The sequence below is a fragment of the Girardinichthys multiradiatus genome, chromosome 13 (assembly GCF_021462225.1).
Source record: "Girardinichthys multiradiatus isolate DD_20200921_A chromosome 13, DD_fGirMul_XY1, whole genome shotgun sequence".
Lineage (NCBI taxonomy): Eukaryota > Metazoa > Chordata > Actinopteri > Cyprinodontiformes > Goodeidae > Girardinichthys > Girardinichthys multiradiatus.
Genome location: NC_061806.1, coordinates 18,939,671 through 18,957,126, shown reverse-complemented (window position 1 = coordinate 18,957,126; position 17,456 = coordinate 18,939,671). Strand labels below are relative to the sequence as shown.

Below are 17,456 nucleotides of genomic sequence, written 5' to 3'. Positions count from 1 at the left end.
CTCAATAGCAGTTGGCACATGTTCAGAAATGGTGTGACTGATTATTCTGCTGTTTGACACGCTAAGATGCGGCTGACAGGACAACCTTTCTCTGGCTGTTTCTCAAGATGGATGAAAAGTGAATGTGATTATTAAACACATCTGTCTTATAACCCTCTTTTGCATGAGCAGAGCCGCCCTCCTGTTAAAGATGTAACTCTTGATCTCTAATGAATCCCTTGCAGCTTATTAGAATCCAATCAGTGGTCTGTATTTTTCCATAAACATCTGAGCCGTTTCCTCCTGACTGAAAGTGAGGACCTACCTTGATCAGACTGCTGCGTCGAGGGATCGCTGATTTGGAAGCAGACTCCGAGCCCGTGTTCTCCCACGTCGGGGATTCGCAGCTGGCTTCATTCTGGACCTTCCTGACGGCGTCCGACGCGCTGCAGCTTCCGTTTGAGACGGGCTCTCCTCTGTGCGCCTCCACGCTCATCCCGCCGCTGGCCCCGTCGCACGCTGCTCTCCAGCCTGCAGCAACCGGTGGGTCCACGTCGCTCTTCTTCTGCGACCCAAATTCAGACATGGAGACACTTTTATCTTGGTTTTGTCGCTTCTCATGAGAGGAAACGGGGCTCCATGCGCAGCGGCTTCGCACACGGACGCAGGCGTGCCATCGTGTGAGGTGAACGATCGGCGACAGTGTAGCACCAAGAGGACAGGAAACTTCTCTTTCTCTCTCCCCCCTGTCTGCCTGGCTCTCTCTCTGTTTCTCTCTCTAACTAAAAGCAGGAGGCAACCAGAGCTGGGGCGACAGCAACAGAAAACAGCGACACACCTTCCAGTCCGTCACCGTCAACATTCCTCACATCTCCGTCACAGCTGGATGTGCGCCTGCGTAAAGAGAATTTAAACAGCTCGGGGCTGATCTGCTCCTCTTTCCAGCTGCGCGTTAACAACCCTCACCGCTGCCTGAAGCGTGATGATGTTGGTGATGACTTTTGCAATTTGCCTTTCTCCTCTGCTTCCCAATCCCACTTCATCCGCATAGACAGACTCACAATGCTGATGATGTGAGAGTAGTTTAGAATTCATACCAGAGGGATTATGATAAAAAAAAAATAATAATAACTGTATTTCACTGGGATAAATCCTATCCAGCCATTATTACATCCAAATGAGACTAAGCCAGTCTGAGATATTACATTTTTGGGCTGAAAAGAAAAAATATCAGAAACGAAATGATAAATGACTGAAGACTTTTGCAGAGAAGATGCATCTTTACCCATTGGCTGGCATCATTATTTATCTTTTTTGCTGACGTAGGGATTAGAATCACAGCCATTTAATCCTTCTCCAATACAACATTGTTGATTTTACTTCAGAATTTCGATGTGATCTGTGTGGTCCACTGTTTGGACATTAGCTATAGGGAAAAAAGGAAAACTGACGTCTTAAATAAGTGAGTCAGATTTTGTTTTTGAATCCTTTCAGCTGAACTTTCTAATTTGAGCTGAACAAACACAAACAGACAGAAAGTTAATGCCCTGATTCTCACTCTGAGACCGAGGCTAAAAGTAAATCACTTATTTTGACATGTTACTTTGATTGCTGATAACAGTTGTAAGACTTGGACAAATTGGGTTCAGTGCAACATCACCAATGAGAGGTTGTTTTTCAGTGCCATTATTCAAATTTAAACTACTGAATCTTATTTGAAGAAAGAGGCATTTTCCCCTCTTTTATCATGTTCACATTTACATAATGTAATAACGGTGATAAGTTATGCTTTTCCTGCTCAGAAATAGAACTGAAGGAACATATCTGTAACAAAACCTGAATGAACAAAGATTCTCTGGGGCTGCAGTCAGACTGCAGACGTACAACATACAAAATTAGGATTACAGTCATTTGTCTGATGACCAAAGGCAGATAATGGGTCCAACTGCTAGGTCTAGATGTTACAAAGGAGTATTTGATTTCTCATTGATTTAATAAGTTTGATCTCATACAAGGAAAATAAATTTCATTTGCATGATAGTTTCATGTTAGGGTGGAGAGACAGAACAATCAGTCAGTCAATTACACATATTCCCTACCTCAGCTTGGTATGCATATAAAGCACACTTGTCCACAAAACCAGTTTCTCCAACCTCTCATCAGTTGCTCTTGGCCTGGAGCTCCATGGAAGCTCATGCCTCATGGGCCGATGTTGATCATGTAAAAGGGGACAGGTTGGCCCAAGAATACGCAGAAGGAGCTTTTATCCACCTGAATGAAATGAGCACCGCAGTCACCATGAATACCTTGGACAACACTTTACGCTGTAAGTTGCTGCAGCTATAGAAGTCACGCACAGAGGCCCGCCTTAAGTTTCCCAGGCAATAACTAAATGATTCACAGAAGGCTTGAGAGAAACTGCTGTGGTTAGATGAGATTGAAATTAAGCTCTCTGGGATAAACATGACCCACTAAGTTTGGAGGAAGAAAAATTGTGAGTATGACCCAAAGAACACCACCTCAAAGTCATGCAAGGAGGTGGAAGCATCATAATTTGGATCTATTTTCTGGCTAAGGGTACAGGACAACTTTCCCACACTGATGGACCAGTGAATGGAGCCTTGTTACATAAATATCATTGACACAAAACGCCTTTGTTCTCAGTCAGAACACTAAAGATGGCTTTTGGAAGGATCTCCTCACATGAGTTACCCATGGCAGCAAATAAGTGACTACAAATAAGCACACCATGGTCATTAGGTGTCTAAGACGGTCTCCAAAACTCAATCTAACAGAAAATCCATCAGAGCTAAAGCTCTGAGTTGCCAGGCGACATCCCAGAAACCTGGAGGATTTATGTAAGTTCTGAAAAGAGGAATGGACAAATACCCCTCCTAGGATGTGTCCAAACCTGGTGCCTATCTACAGAAAGTGTCTAAGGGATATGTCTGCCAACCACAGGTTCTCCTTTAAGTTTTAAGTTGTTTTGTTTAACAATCAAATATTTATTTAATTCAATGACATACAGATCATTTGTTTTTTACTTTTATGTTACCTGATTTCTTTGCATGTTTGGTTGATATTTCACTTCTCCACAAAGTCATAAAATCCAAACATCAGTGCAAAAACTGATTGGCAGGCAGTGGAAGGACGCTAGTTTGTTGTCCCGCTTGCCTGTGACAGTTGGTAACTGTGCTGCAGAGTTTTGAATTAGCTGCAGTCGATTTACCAATGACAGACTGACACTTGAATAACAATTATTGCAATATTCAAGTTTAGATGAAATGATGGCATGAATAGCTCCTAAACAGTCTCTGAAACAGAGGAATGGCTTCACTTTTGCGAGTTGTCACAGTGGAAAGAAACTAGCTTTGAGAACAGCACTGATGTGTTTGTGGAAAAACTAACTCACTTTCAATAATCATCCCCATGTTCTTCGCAGGGTTTTGTTTTAGGGCTCTGAAGGGCCAAGATTATGGAGTTTACGGCCCCCGAAACACAGTGACCTCTGTCTTCTGCTCATTTAAGAAAATTTAGTTCAAACATTAAACATTAAGTACTCCAGCTTTTTAGAAAGATGTCTCTTATTGTCTCATACATGAAAAATAACCAGCGGTTGTTTTTGATTGTCTTTATACTGTATGTGCTAGAATGTTTAGCAATTGGTAATACATGATTCAAATTATGAATAAAATAATAAAACTATGAATTTATGGCAAGATCAAGATCAACATCAAGAGAATTGTATGTTGAATTAAAAACTTAAACGGATAAATATCCACAGGTATTTAACGCCGTAGAAGCTCACAGGTTTGCCTTTGCTGCCATCTAGTGTTGCACCTGGATAATGGAGTCTGACAGGATCAGTTTTTAACAAAAAGTGTTAAAATGATGGTAAAATTCAAGTCGAACGTTAGTTCAATAGGTCAGATAAATACGTTATTCAAGTATTATGATATCAAAGTTTCATTTGATCAAAATGTAATTTTAAACCACCACTGTTTCTGATTTAAAATTAAAATAAAAACATTTAGAAATCAATAAAGTAGTTGCACAGTGTTTAGGGGTTGTGCGGTACGCGTATTTTTACCCTAAAATATCCAGTACAGCCCAGTCGGTTCGGGTAAGCACATGTACCGAAGGATTACGAACTTATTATACTTGAACACATGTTGAATGTTGATGTGCGGAACTAAGTGCGCAATTCAACGTTCTGTAGTGCCACTTTAAAAAGTGGCACCAACACAACGCAGAGAGAACTCCCAGCTATCAACAAACTGCTATTTGGGAACATTAAGGCTTCTCATGCAGCTACAGTGGAGAAAGAAATACAGGAGGAATCCCCATTGATGATAGGGGATTTCTCCAACAATGGCGCATGCTGCATTCAGGGACAGCTGGGACACTAGGTTGTCGAAATATCAGAACTAGAAAGTGATTTTTAATATGTTTTATTTTCAATTATGGGACAGTGTTATTTAAAACTTTATAAATATTAACATTGACCGTTTCAAGTGGTTATGTTGTTGTATACCAGGCATTGGCTATGCCTGTTTATACTTGTAACATTATAATATTAGTCTAGTAGTACTATTAGTAGTTTATACTAGTTTATTCAACTGTATTCAGTGAAACAAACTCGTCAGTTCTATACTTTCCACTTTTTTAAAGTTTTAGAACATAATAAAATCTAATTAATTTCAGAAATTGAAAAAAATATTCTTCGTTTACTGCTGACCAAGCTGAAAACAACCCATATATTTTGATTTTGATTTCTTGATTGATGTACAGTCAAAAATGTACTGAACTGTGATTCTAAAGCCGTATATACGTACAGTGATTTTGTTTACCTTTACAACCTCAGTGATAGTTAAAATAAAACTGGAATTGAAGACATTTGATGAATAAATGAATTTATCCATAGTTAAATGCATCAAAAACCATAACACAAGTAAATGTGAAATCCAATTTCTTATTTTTAAGATCATATAGAATTATTTTAGCTTTTATTTAAATGTTTCTTTGGGTCCTGTACTTCTGTGCACCATGAAATAATTTAAACCACCACCATTACTGGTCAAATATACCATTCAACATCTGACCTGCAATGGAAATCAGCTTTAAACACATTATATTTATAACAGTTTTAGCACCGCCCACTCATTTTGCGCTGAAGGTTGAGGCTAAAAAAACTAAAATAAATTCATGAATAACTAAAGCACACAAAAATTAAATGTTCAAAATAATTAAATAAATATTTATAGTTACATTTAAAACATAGTTTAATAGCATATCTATATGTAGCCAATTATATTTGTAATAAATAAATATTTGTTTCCAATATTAAATATTTAATTGATCACATATTTAAGTAATAATTAAATGATTTATTTAACAGTTATATATTGAAATATATTGCTTTTTAGAACACTCTGGACTTTTACTGGACATTATAGAGGTTGTGTGTTTTTTTTAAAATCTTGATATGAGGAGCGTCTGCATTAAATCATGTAAAACAGAGGTAGAAAAGTCTGAAATATTAATTTGTTTGGTCTAAAACCAAGCAAGATAAAGTGTATGTGTAGTGAATACCGACCTAAATATAAATACATAAACAAAAATGTAATTCTACATAGATTACTGAATGTTATGGTGTTTGTTTTACCTAATATCTAACAAATATTGACAGCTAGAGTGGTAACAAAAAGGAAAAACCTGGCGAAGATTATTTCTATCTTATCTTCTATCTTATTTCTATCTTATTCAATATATTTTGACCAAAAACCTGTTTTTTGGCTTCAAAAGAAATAAAAACAAGACTTTTTCTCAAATTGCAAAACAATTTCTTTGGGTTGTGCAACAGGAGAGTAGATTAACAGCAGTTTAAAAAGTGGCAAATTCTTAGTCATCGAGCTGGCAGAGGCATGCCACCCCACGGTTAATCCAGTGTTTCTGTGGCTTGTCAGAGGGCAGTTCAATGGACAGGACATAGTTGGTGGAGTGCCCAGTGGTAGACAGTGTACCTCGACGGGCACTAGTTTTGTAAACAGGAGAGAGGTAGATGTTCTCATGCTGAAATTTGTCCATTTCTCCCGGCTTGAGCTTGATGATGGGCAAAGAGTCAAATAGAATCTTGGGTAAAGACTCTCCAATGACCATGTTCTGCCTGTCCCAGCGTGCTCCTTCGAGGAAGAGACCCCTAACATACGCTCCATCTTTGGGCTTTTCTTCCATGTGTGTCTCCTCTTTGGTTATCTGGAATGCAAATGAGAACATGAATATAGAATAGGACTGTATTATTATGTCTAAAAGTGACTAAATAAAGTTAAGAATCAAATACATGCCTCAAATTCAAAACCAATGTAGTCGATTGGGATGGTGTGCTTCCTGGCAAAGTTCTGAGACACTCCAGTTAGAAACGATTGGGTGAAATAAAAACCAGAGAGCCAAAAAACAGAGGGTGGGCCATCATCTATCCAGTTCTGTACAGAACAACATCATAGTACATATTAGTACGAATACATACACTACCAGTCAAAGGTTTTAGAACGGCTTTCTCATTTACTGGTTTTCTTTGTTTATGACTATTTACACTGTATGTAGATGCTCACTGAAGGCATCAAAACAGTGAACACATATGGATTTATGTAGCAAACCAAAAATTGTAAAAGAACTATAAATATATTTTAGATTTTAGATTCCTGAAAGTAGCCGCCCTTTGCTGTGATGACTGAAATACTAACCATTGGCCGTCTCTCAATGAACCTCTGGGAAGTTCTTTCAAGACTTTTTTGAAAACCATTTCAGATGACCACCTCATGAAGCTAACGGAGAGAACGCCAAGAGAGCAAAGCAGTCATCAAAGCAAACGGTGGCTATTTAGAAGAATCTAAAATATAAAAAGTTTTAGAATTATATTACACTTTTTGTTTAATACGTAACTCCATGTGTGTTAATTTATAGCTTTGTTGCCTTTGGCGGGAATCTACAATGTAAATAATGATGGAAATAAAGAGACCCATTAAGCGAGAAAGTGTATCTAAAACCTTTCACCGATAGTGTATGTTTTAAACGTGAACTTAAACTGAACTCAAAACAAATACATGAAAATAATGAAGCCATACACAGCATTGCAAATGTATTAATTTCCTTTTAACCTTTCCACATTTGTAAAGTTAAAGCTACAAACTTCAATGTATAGACCATAGACCAATAGACCATACAGACTGGCATATAATTGTGGAGTGGAAAAAGATTTAGGGGAAAGGGTGTGGTGGGCTTGAATTTAGCCCCATTTAGTCTAGTAACCCCAAATAAAATCCAGAGCAAACAAAAGCCTTCAGAAGTCACCGTATTGGTAAATTGAGTCCACCTGTGTGTAATGTATGCACAGGATAAAGCTGCTCTGTGAATCTGTGAAGCCTTCAGAGTTTTGTTAAAGAACAGTTCTGAACAAACAGCAATATGAAGATCAAATATCAGATCAGACAGGTGGTGCAACATCAAAGGTACCATGACATGGTTTTTCACCTAAACCAAAAGGCCAGAATAGGAGATAAATAATTAGGGAAGGCTGGTTACTTGGGAGGAACTGCAGAGATCCACATGACTGGTGGAAGATTCTGTTGACAAAACTACTATTTGTGCACTCCACAAATCTGGATAAGCAAGAAGACAGCCATTGTTGAAAGAAGCCATAAGAATTCCCATTTGCAGTGTGCAAACAGCCATGTAGCACAAACAGACTGAGAACAAACGTGAAGAAGGGAGTCTTGCAGATTGTTGGGACCTCAGCCATGGGGTACAACATTAAAGGCCAATAAGAACCTTTCTGCAACTTTCAAAATAAATCGCATTCACTTATTTCCAGCTCAAGCAGGAACAGGAGGAGTAACAGCAGATTTCCTGTGACATCACTGTTTGAATAAAAATCTTGCGTTTCAACACAGGAGACCTCTTTCCATGAAGATCCTCACAGGAACCGGACAGGAGAGGCACATGCACGTCGGTCTTCTTGGTGGCAAACAGACATGACTCTTCAAACTGGATCCAAGAGTGTCATACGATAATGCGATCATGCGATCATATGCATAAATTAAGTAGGAATGAATTGCTGTTTGTGTATCCAGTATTCATTCATAAACGGGGGTAATTAAGGTACAAGCGTGGCTTGACTTTTCTTTCTGAGGTCTACAGAAGCAAGCTGTGTTCCAGAAAGTTCCCAGCAGAGACCCTATCTCTACAATGCCGAGTGGATCTGTTTTCCCAGCCTGAAGGAAGGACAACGGGACTGCAGCACCGTGGCCACAGCAGTAAAGTGCAGTTCGGCCAGGCCGGCAGAATGAGCCGCCCCTTTCCCACAGCTACTGAGGTTAGCTGCAAGTTAATCCTTTGTTTACCCACATGTGGATGATTTCCTCAACGCCCAGAACAACTTCTCCTCAGCACGGTTCACGTAAGACGTAGTGTTTGGACAGAGAAGTTTAGTTGAAAGTTAATCTAAATAATGTTTGTTTCATGATGTTTGGTTGTTGTTTGTGTTGAGAAACTCATCTATCTTAGTGCTAGCAGACTAGCATTCAGCTAAGGAAGTGTTCTGTGTTGTGTTTTTAAAGTTAAGACAACACACCGTCCACGCTTATACATTTCAACCCTTTTATTGGTGGTAGTTTGAAGGTATGTGTTTAATTCTAGTAACCAGCTATAAGCTTCTTTTGTTAGCTTCAACCACTAACGGCTATAAACACGTGCTCGCCTCGCCCATTTTATGAGTCAGCTAAAGATCATTTACCCAGAAAAGTTGTTAGTTTCCAGTCTAGAAAATATTTTTTCCCTAAATATTATTTGACTAAACTTGACAACTAATTAAGACCAAAAAACAAAAAAGTTTGGTTCTTATTCAAAATACTTTTTCCTTAAATATTATTGTACTAAATAAAGGCAGCTAATTAAACACCGTTGAGAATTGGTCATCCAGAAGGTTGGTTTTATTCAGCAAATAATTCTTTAAAATGTTATTTTATTAAAATAATGTTTTATCTGATCTTGCATTCTGTTGTTTGAAGGTATACCAATTATTGCCTAAGTTGGTTCGAAGACTAACTTAACTTCATTTCCAGATTCTTCAAGATAATCCTTGGTTCTCAAACATAAACATTGAATGGTAATGTTGCATCACTCTTTTGGTCATTGTTCTCAACTATCTTTGTTTCATTTGTTTATATTGTACATAGCCCTTCCTTATTCTTTCATTTTGCTTTGTAGTTTAGTTGGATTGTTTTAGCATAGTAAAGAGTTTGTTGATTGCAATATGTTTGACTTTGAGTTGACTTATTTTTATTAATAAATTCTTGTATTTTAAGAAATTGTGTGAATTCATTCTGTGTGTGTACAGAGTTTTGTTGTTCAATAATACCAGAGCTTGGCTCATCCTTTTCAATTTTGTCCTAATACCACCACCTTATCGGGCAGGTATCCACAGGACGACCCTTAACAGACCAAATTATTATGAACTTTCTTGCTTAGATGCAAAATACATGTGTTGGAAAACTAAAACTGTCCCTTCTCTGTACCAGCCCCACTGTGAAACATGGTGGTGGCAGCATCATGGTATTTGTATGCTTTAAACAGCAGGGACAAGGAACCTGGTCAGAGTTGATGGGAGAGGCTACAGCTAAATGCACGACAAGCCTGGAAAAAACAGTGTTTGCAAATACTTTGAGACTAGGTTGGAGCTTTACCTTTCAGCAGGACAATGACCCTAAACATACAACCAGAGTTCCAATAAAATGGTTTTGATTAAAGTATGTTGGCCCGGTCCATCCAATTTGATTGAGCTCAAGCTATGTTGCAAGGAAAACGGGCAATCATTTCAGTGTCTAAATGTGCAAAGCTTGTAGAAACATATTCCTAAAGCAGTGCAGTAGTAATTCTGATAAAAGGTTCTAAAAAGTATATACTGTGGGGCTAAATACAAATGCACACCACACCTTGTAAATATTCAGAAAAAAACCAAAACAAATTAAAGCCATGTATACGTTTACTCTGGCTTTGAACTGATACCCTACTCTGTGATTGTTTCTTTTATCACATAGAATCCCAATAGAATAAACAAAAGTTTGTAGTTGTAACATAAAAAACATTGTGGAGTTCAAGGGGTATAAATATTTTGGTAAGACATTGTAATAGGACCTAAGCCTATCATCATTCTTACTTGGAGGACCTGTAGTCTGCTCAGTAGGTCAGTCACATAGCTCCCTAGTGGTTTAAGAGAGGGATATGACTTGGCTGCCCACATTGCTGGCACCTTGCCAACCAGCATGCTGTTAAAGACATTCTCAAGCTCAGAGGACATAACAATTTGGCCCTTGAGAGCTTTGCAGATGTTTACCAAACTGTCGCGCACCACTTCTGTAAGTCTAAAAGAGAAAATGGATTAATTGATACTTTCTAATGTAACTGCAAGGGAACAGACTAGAGGTCGGTGTTACCTGTTAAAGCGGATAACTTCCTGCCTCAACACGGTGTTCATCGACTCTTCATACATAACTGGGTATTTATCCATCACCACTTGAATGTCAAAGTCTGCTCGTAGCTTCGACAAAATATCCTCTGAAAGTTCCTCGACTACTTCCTACAACACAAACACAAAGCATGACTTGACATAAAAGACAACCGTAGATAAAAGACTAAGCATATGATGGTTAATCCAAAAAAGGTTAAAAAAAACAGAACCGCTAGACTTCAGTTCTTAAGTAGTAGTTAAAGACATTTCGCTCTTCATCAGAAGGCCTTTCTCAATTTAAATCTAGTGACGGAGACGTTTTAAGCTGTTTGGGATATGCCGTTCTTTACATCTAAGCTTACATGAAGATTAGACTTCCCTAACAATAGGCGTAGTTAGTCCCATTGTTAGTTAAAATCTTTCCCGTAGAAGATAACTCATAGTACATTTATATAGTAAAACATACATATTAGTTAATCCAGGAGGCTGACGCTAATGATTAATCTGATGGGACCAAGACCTAAACAGACATCTTCCATCTTCAAACAACTCCAATCTAAATGGAGGCAGGAGGCTGTGATCTTCTTGTATGAAACAAGGGTTATAGACAGCAAAAACATTGTATAATATTATTTAACAACAAAACGGTTTATGTAAAAAAGACAGGAGTTGCTTTAAGATGGTAGAAGCCCAGTTTGGTCTTGGCTCCTCTCGGACTAGTCGTTACTTTCAGACTCCAGGAGCAACTAATCTGTATTTATACTAAATAAGGGGTTATCCACTAACTTAACTACCTATAACCTTTTAAAAGAAGCGAAATAAAAAAATTCTGAACTATTCCTTTAGTGTAGATGCTCTTTTATGTTTTGATCCAGTTCACTTCTTTTTCCACATCTATTCTTCCTCTATGGTCAATATTCTGTCAATCCAGGTTCTAAATAAACACATGATGCTACAACTACTGCCAGACTTTGCTGTGGGATTGTTGTCTCTAATTTCAGCATGCTGATCTTTGATATCCTTATTTTGCTGCTTGTTTTGTGTATTTAGCAATTTCCCACAGTTTGTTTTTAAGGATGTATACCACATAAACTATGTGATCATATTTAGAAACATATTGCAAACCTGTGGTGACTTGGCCCCACCACCAGACTGCCTAGGCAGAGTCAGAAGTATTCCTTCCAGGAGCTGATTAGTCTCTTGATTGTCTTTGGTAATGTCAGCATTGCTATGAAGTCCAAATACGCATGGATCAGCACAAATTGGCAGACTTCGAATGTAGTTTACATACGACTGGAAAAAGAAAAACATGTTTTTTTTCTTCTTTACAGATCAAGGTTGTCATTTAGTCCTTTGCCACGGCAGCAAAACTGTTGTGTTTTTTGACTGTTTCTTTCAGCGCTATCTATTGTGGCCAAAATTAACAAAGAAACATTTATTCCAGGTAGCATCAATCTTCATCATACTGGATACCCTACTCTTGCATTAAAATATTAATTAGCAACACATGTGTGAACTCTGGCAGTACCTGATAGGGCCCATGAGCTGGAACATAATACACATCTCCCTCACACAGGTGGTAGCAGTCCTGCTCAATCAGCTCCCAACTGTAGAAGGTGGACAGGAGGGACAGCAGCAGACGTCTGTCTTTATCATCAGTCACCCTGCCGCCATAGTTACACTCACCTGAAAAACAAAATGTAATCCCACTTGTTTATAAAGAGCCCAGTCATTACACACTGTTTTTTAAATAAGAAAAAATATAGCATGAGGTGCTTTGTGTTGAAAAAAAAAACACAAATACAAAATACTGTTCCTTGAAGGTTTTCTTACATCTGAAATATTTCCATATTTTGTGATATTAGATATTTTATGTGATAGACCAACACAAAGTAGAGCATTTCTTTTACCCACAGTGGGTGATAGCAAAATGATGTGGGGATGCTGGTCAGAGATGATGGAAAGATGGATGGACCTAAATAATGGGTTATCCTCCATGGAAACCTGATAGAGGCTGCAAATGACATGAGACTGATGCAGAGTTTCATCTTCTAGCATGATGGCCTTCAACATAGAGTCAGGGCTACAATGGAATGTTTTAGATCAATGCACTTTAATGTGCTTGAATTGCCAAAGTCCAGACGTAAATACAAAATAGTGTCTGGGGTCAAACTTGACAACCGATGTTAACCTCCACCCAATCTCACTGAGATTGAGATATTTTGCAATGAGAAATGGTAAAAAAAAATAATTATATGTTCAACACAGGTAGAAATATCGGGCGGCAGCAGTTGCAGTTAAACATATAGTTCTACAAATGTTTGATTCGGGGTGCGGAGGTATATATATGTGTGTGGCTGAAAACAAAGCCAGGTCACAATTTTCAGATTTTTGTTTGTAAAATATTTCCAAAAGCCATGCTTCATAAAAGTGCAGGGATTACCCTCATTCTCAGAATTCAATTTCTCTGCCAGTTTGGTTGAGTTGAATTGTTGCCCTGCTAAGTAAACCAATGTGAAACTGACCTGTAAGATATGTCAGCGCCTCCAGGGGAACTTCATCATATTCATCCAAGAACATCTGGATCTGTCTGATGCTAATTCGCAAGTCTGACTCGTTAAACTCATAGGGAATATTCCACCCTAAACAGGGGAGGAACAAACAACAAATCTAATAATTCATCAGCTGTGAAAATACCTACAACTAGAAAGAAATTATTGAACAGATGAAAAGTATGTCTAAACTAGTAAAAATAACTGTTTAGTTTATTTCTCACCCAGGGGGCCAAAGTTTCTCCTTTCCTGAACCAGAGCATGGAAGAAAGTGAGACCAAACAAGAGCTTCTGCCAAATAGTCTGTTTTTTGGAGCTGCTGAAGAACTCGGGGTCCGAGATGGGGTGACTGAGGTAGGAGCGCAGCATGTTGGCTCTAATTCCTTTAGGAGGTTCATTAGTCATCTTCAGCCCATTCTGCAAGATGCTAACTGGGAACTTGTCCGACGGATAGCTGGTTAACCACAGCCTGAGAACAGAATACATTAGACGTTTTTTAGAGATATAGGGGTCAAAAAGAAATACTCCACAGTGCAGAGAGTTAATGTACCTAAAGTTTGGGTGTGTGTTCTCTGGGGTGATGACTTCCTCACAGATCCTTTCCAAAGTGGGCATCCAACTGGTGGCCAGGTGGCAGTTTTGCAGTACCACCCAAGTGCCTTCCTTTATGGCTTTGTCAATCATCTGAGCTGCAATGGGTCCTTGTCCTTGACCAAGGGAAATGGTCTGGATCTTGCTACCCCTCATTTCCAGGTCATCAGCAAACTTCAACAGTACTATAGAAGCAACCCAACATGTAAGCGTCTGCATCCAAAACTGTATCACTCTAATATATATCACAACTTTGACCTAGTGTTACCTGCAGTCGGGTCAGATCCTGGCGACAACACAAAAATGAGAGGAGAGCAGCAGTTTGAGTCCTTGTAACTCCCTGCCAGGTCGAAGGTGGGTGGCTCGATGTAAGCCTGTCCCATGTTCTGCTCTATAAAATTCTGCACAGCCGGAACCAGTTTATCTGGTCTGAAGCACCTGATTATCACCATTCGATTTAATCCCGCTAACCTATCCCATTGTTCAGGCAGCTGATCCTCATGGGGTTTTGCTGAATCATAAAGATGCTTCCATTCGGGAATGTTTTCTCTAACATGACTGAAAAACTTATTTAGATTTGGAAGTTTCGAGGCCATGACAATCTCTGACCAAGATTTGTCGGACAGCCACTCAGAGGCAGGATTGGGAAGAGGGTTATCCAAGGCAATGCCACCAGTTAGGAGGAAACGCCACACTTCATCATCGACTTGGCCCTTGCCTTGCAGGATGCCTACTGTGAGCAGCAGGGAAAAAAGCAACTTGTCCTTTTCAAAAAGTGAGCGGCAGACATTATTGTAGATGCAGAGTGTAAAGTGCTCAACAATATTGTTTATTCTTTCAGACACAGCATTGCTTTTTGGACTCTCGGATATGGAATGCTGGTATAGACTGAGAAACCATGTCAGAGAGTACTGGTACATGGGTTCGATGTTGGCCATTTCTGAGATGCAAAAAAATAGAATGGCAGAGTGCTCAGCTACGGGACGGTAGCCCATGCGGGTGTTGTCAATCTCTTTCTCAGTGATGCTGGCAACTTGTTGCTTCTCAGAAATCTCCTCCGAAAGTATTTTGGAGGACGAGAGGATCTTAAGGGCGGTCTCATCTTCCAGGATGTTGCCCTTGGAAGAGGAGAGGACTTCTAAGATCTGATCTTCAATTTCTTTTAGCTGCTTGATGTTGGCAGCGCTCTCCAAAATGAGCTGGTTTTTCTTTTCCTCTAGCTCTGGTTTCTCTTTTGCAGCCACAAGTCCTAAAAGCTGGTCCTGTAAACCCTGTGGAGTGATCATAAAGTTAAGCAGGCAGACCTTTACAGCTACCTCAGGAAGATAATGAGGGTTCCTCAGCACAGTGGTCATGTAGAACAAAAAGTCTGGAGAATATTCCACAATATTCTCTCCAACTTTCATGTACTCCACCCCCTGCTGTTTGAAGGTCTGCTTCAGCAAAACAGGCTCCAGAACTGGATCCAACTCTTCTCCAACGTGTTCCATGAGAACTGGCTTTCCAAACTGGATACAGTTCTCCAAGATTCTCACATAGTTTCCATCTGACTGTTTGATGACTGCAAGCTTGTTGGCCTTCTCCATGTTTTTGACCCACTTGTTGGCTTGACCCTGAGGATCGATCATCAAGGGCCATCGGCGAGAGTTGAACACAATAATGCTGTTGTCTGTGGAGAAAGAATCCACTGGCAGTCCAGCAATCTGCCAGGCCCTGATAGCAACCTGGTTACCCAAAGTGCTGGTGAGGGTGAAGTTCTCAGAGCAAGGGATTTTCTTTTCTTGGCACAGTTTGTGCCACTGTTCTTGACAGTTTTTACGGTAATCCACCGTAAAAGCCCCAAGATAAGAAACAGTTCCAGAAGAGAGGAGAATGTCACCTGTCAGACTAGTGTATCTGTCAGTGAAAAACAAGAGCAGGGGGGTGGAATCACTACAGCTAGCAATGTAAACAAGCATGCAGTGTATTTATAATTGTATTTACCTCATACCCAGTTGTCTTGCGGCCTCTATCCACCGATCTTTCTCACCACCCAGCCCTCCGATCAGTTTCTCTGCCCTGATAAGCTTCTGAGAGCACAGTTCAATGTTGTCTTCAAGATCTTTCTTTTTATCAATCATTGCAGCCAATTCATCATTCAGGCTTTGCAATCGATCCTCAACTGTTTTCAGTTCAGCCCTTTTCACAGCTAGCATGTCCATCTGTACAGCCAGTTCATTCTCAGCCAGCTTCAGTCTCTCCTTTTTGGGGGCAACAATCCTGTTTACACGCTCATACACTTCCATTGCTCGTACCCATTTACAGAGACCCTCACAAGCTGATGACACATTTTTGATAACAGAAGGCTGGAAGTCAGGGTGGTCAATAAATTTTTCTCTGATTTTCTTGATGAATGGAACAGGGATATTGTCTTTGTCATATGTCTTTAGGTTTTCCAGAAACTTTAGATCTGCAAGAAGTTTCTTAGATGGACCCCAGAAATCCTCAATCATCTTACCTGCAGCATAGTTATTTATACCAATTAAGCTATATACTTAGTCATTATAATGAATGTTGTAAAACTATGGAATTTGTTAACAGGAGGCCTATTCTTTCTAAAAAACAAAACATAGGACATTGCCCTAGAATGTGATCTTACCTGAGCCACTAGGATCAGGTTTTCTTTCAGGTTTGATGCCCATCATAACACAGATGGATTCCATCACCAGTTTTATTGGCCCTGGTGGATTCTGCATGGACTTAACAACTGTGATGTCAGCTGGTTTCAAAGTGTCTAGGGCTGCAAGTGCAGCATTCAGAGCAGGCAATGCCTCCGCGAGATCTCCCTCACATTCATCCTGGAAGAAAGCCGTAAAATTTATAAATGTATATAAACACTAGAATAGCTTTACATCAGATTATTGTTACAAATAGATGTATACCTTAATAGCTTTGGCTGCAGCTGCTGCTTTATTAGCCACTTTCTCATCAGTAGAAACAATGTCTTTCTTAGCATCAGCCTCTACTGTTTCCGCTTCTATCTTGATCACCATTTTGTCCGTCTCAGCTGAAGTCTGAATGAGCTCTGGCTGCAAAGCTGTCAACTCCTGCTGCATCACTGAAACCTAATAATATACAGTATCATAAGGGACACTGTAGGGGTCCTACGAGGCTCTATTTTTGAACCAGCCTTTTCCTATGTGTATGTATGAATTAATTATTAATTAATTAATTTACCAGATGTCTGTGCAAATGCTAATGGTCAATTGTAGGCAGAGTGATTTTTTAATTTGGAAAAACGTGACTAAGAACAATGTTTAATTCTCACATTAGCCCTGAATCAAGCAGATGACCGACTTTATCTCATCTATCATTAAATATCGGATTAAAAGTAGTATGTTTAAAAACTAAAAAAGTAACGCACTACAAAATCAAATCTGTGAACAATTTTCTACCTTTGTGTATGTGCTAAATCTTTTATATGTTTTTTGTCTTGTTTACACAGTATTGTTGGTTTAACTCCTTTCAAATAAATACATCGATTATTCTTATTCTTCTTGTCATTGAGTTGATTACCTGAGATGCTGCAAATTCCAGCTTCTGGAGACCAATAATATAACGGTTTCTTGCAGTGTTCACCTCATTCCTCTTAACCTTCAGCAAATTCTTAAAGGTAAGAATAAGTTCGAGGTAGGAGGTGGGTGTGACATAGTTGTGTCTCCTTAATCTGGAGAAATAAACCTGAGACATCTCCCTGACACTTGTCTGGAAGGTCTTGCACATCTCTACAACCCTTAGTAACAAAGAGAACATCACAGCAAACTTCACGCACTAAAAATTCAGTAAACAAT

General features: G+C 39.2%; 2 protein-coding genes across 2 annotated transcripts in view; both read right to left on the bottom strand.

Moving 5' to 3' along the window:
• LOC124879017 (inactive phospholipase C-like protein 2) overlaps positions 1–1,038 on the bottom strand; it is a 40,981-nt gene extending 39,943 nt beyond the window's left edge. Inside the window, exon 1 of the mRNA XM_047383272.1 lies at positions 305–1,038. Coding sequence (XP_047239228.1) covers positions 305–565 — 261 coding nt within the window. The 5' untranslated portion in view covers positions 566–1,038. The remainder of the gene's footprint in view (positions 1–304) is intronic.
• A 4,767-nt stretch (positions 1,039–5,805) lies between these two features.
• dnah3 (dynein axonemal heavy chain 3) overlaps positions 5,806–17,456 on the bottom strand; it is a 42,883-nt gene continuing 31,232 nt past the window's right edge. The window contains exons 50-63 of the mRNA XM_047383271.1: positions 17,182–17,398; positions 16,548–16,730; positions 16,265–16,463; positions 15,610–16,123; positions 13,895–15,522; positions 13,586–13,811; positions 13,260–13,504; positions 13,009–13,125; positions 12,012–12,169; positions 11,609–11,776; positions 10,470–10,612; positions 10,193–10,397; positions 6,324–6,461; positions 5,806–6,234 (exon numbers count right to left, since the gene is read on the bottom strand). Coding sequence (XP_047239227.1) covers positions 5,881–6,234; positions 6,324–6,461; positions 10,193–10,397; positions 10,470–10,612; positions 11,609–11,776; positions 12,012–12,169; positions 13,009–13,125; positions 13,260–13,504; positions 13,586–13,811; positions 13,895–15,522; positions 15,610–16,123; positions 16,265–16,463; positions 16,548–16,730; positions 17,182–17,398 — 4,495 coding nt within the window. The 3' untranslated portion in view covers positions 5,806–5,880. The remainder of the gene's footprint in view (positions 6,235–6,323; positions 6,462–10,192; positions 10,398–10,469; positions 10,613–11,608; positions 11,777–12,011; positions 12,170–13,008; positions 13,126–13,259; positions 13,505–13,585; positions 13,812–13,894; positions 15,523–15,609; positions 16,124–16,264; positions 16,464–16,547; positions 16,731–17,181; positions 17,399–17,456) is intronic.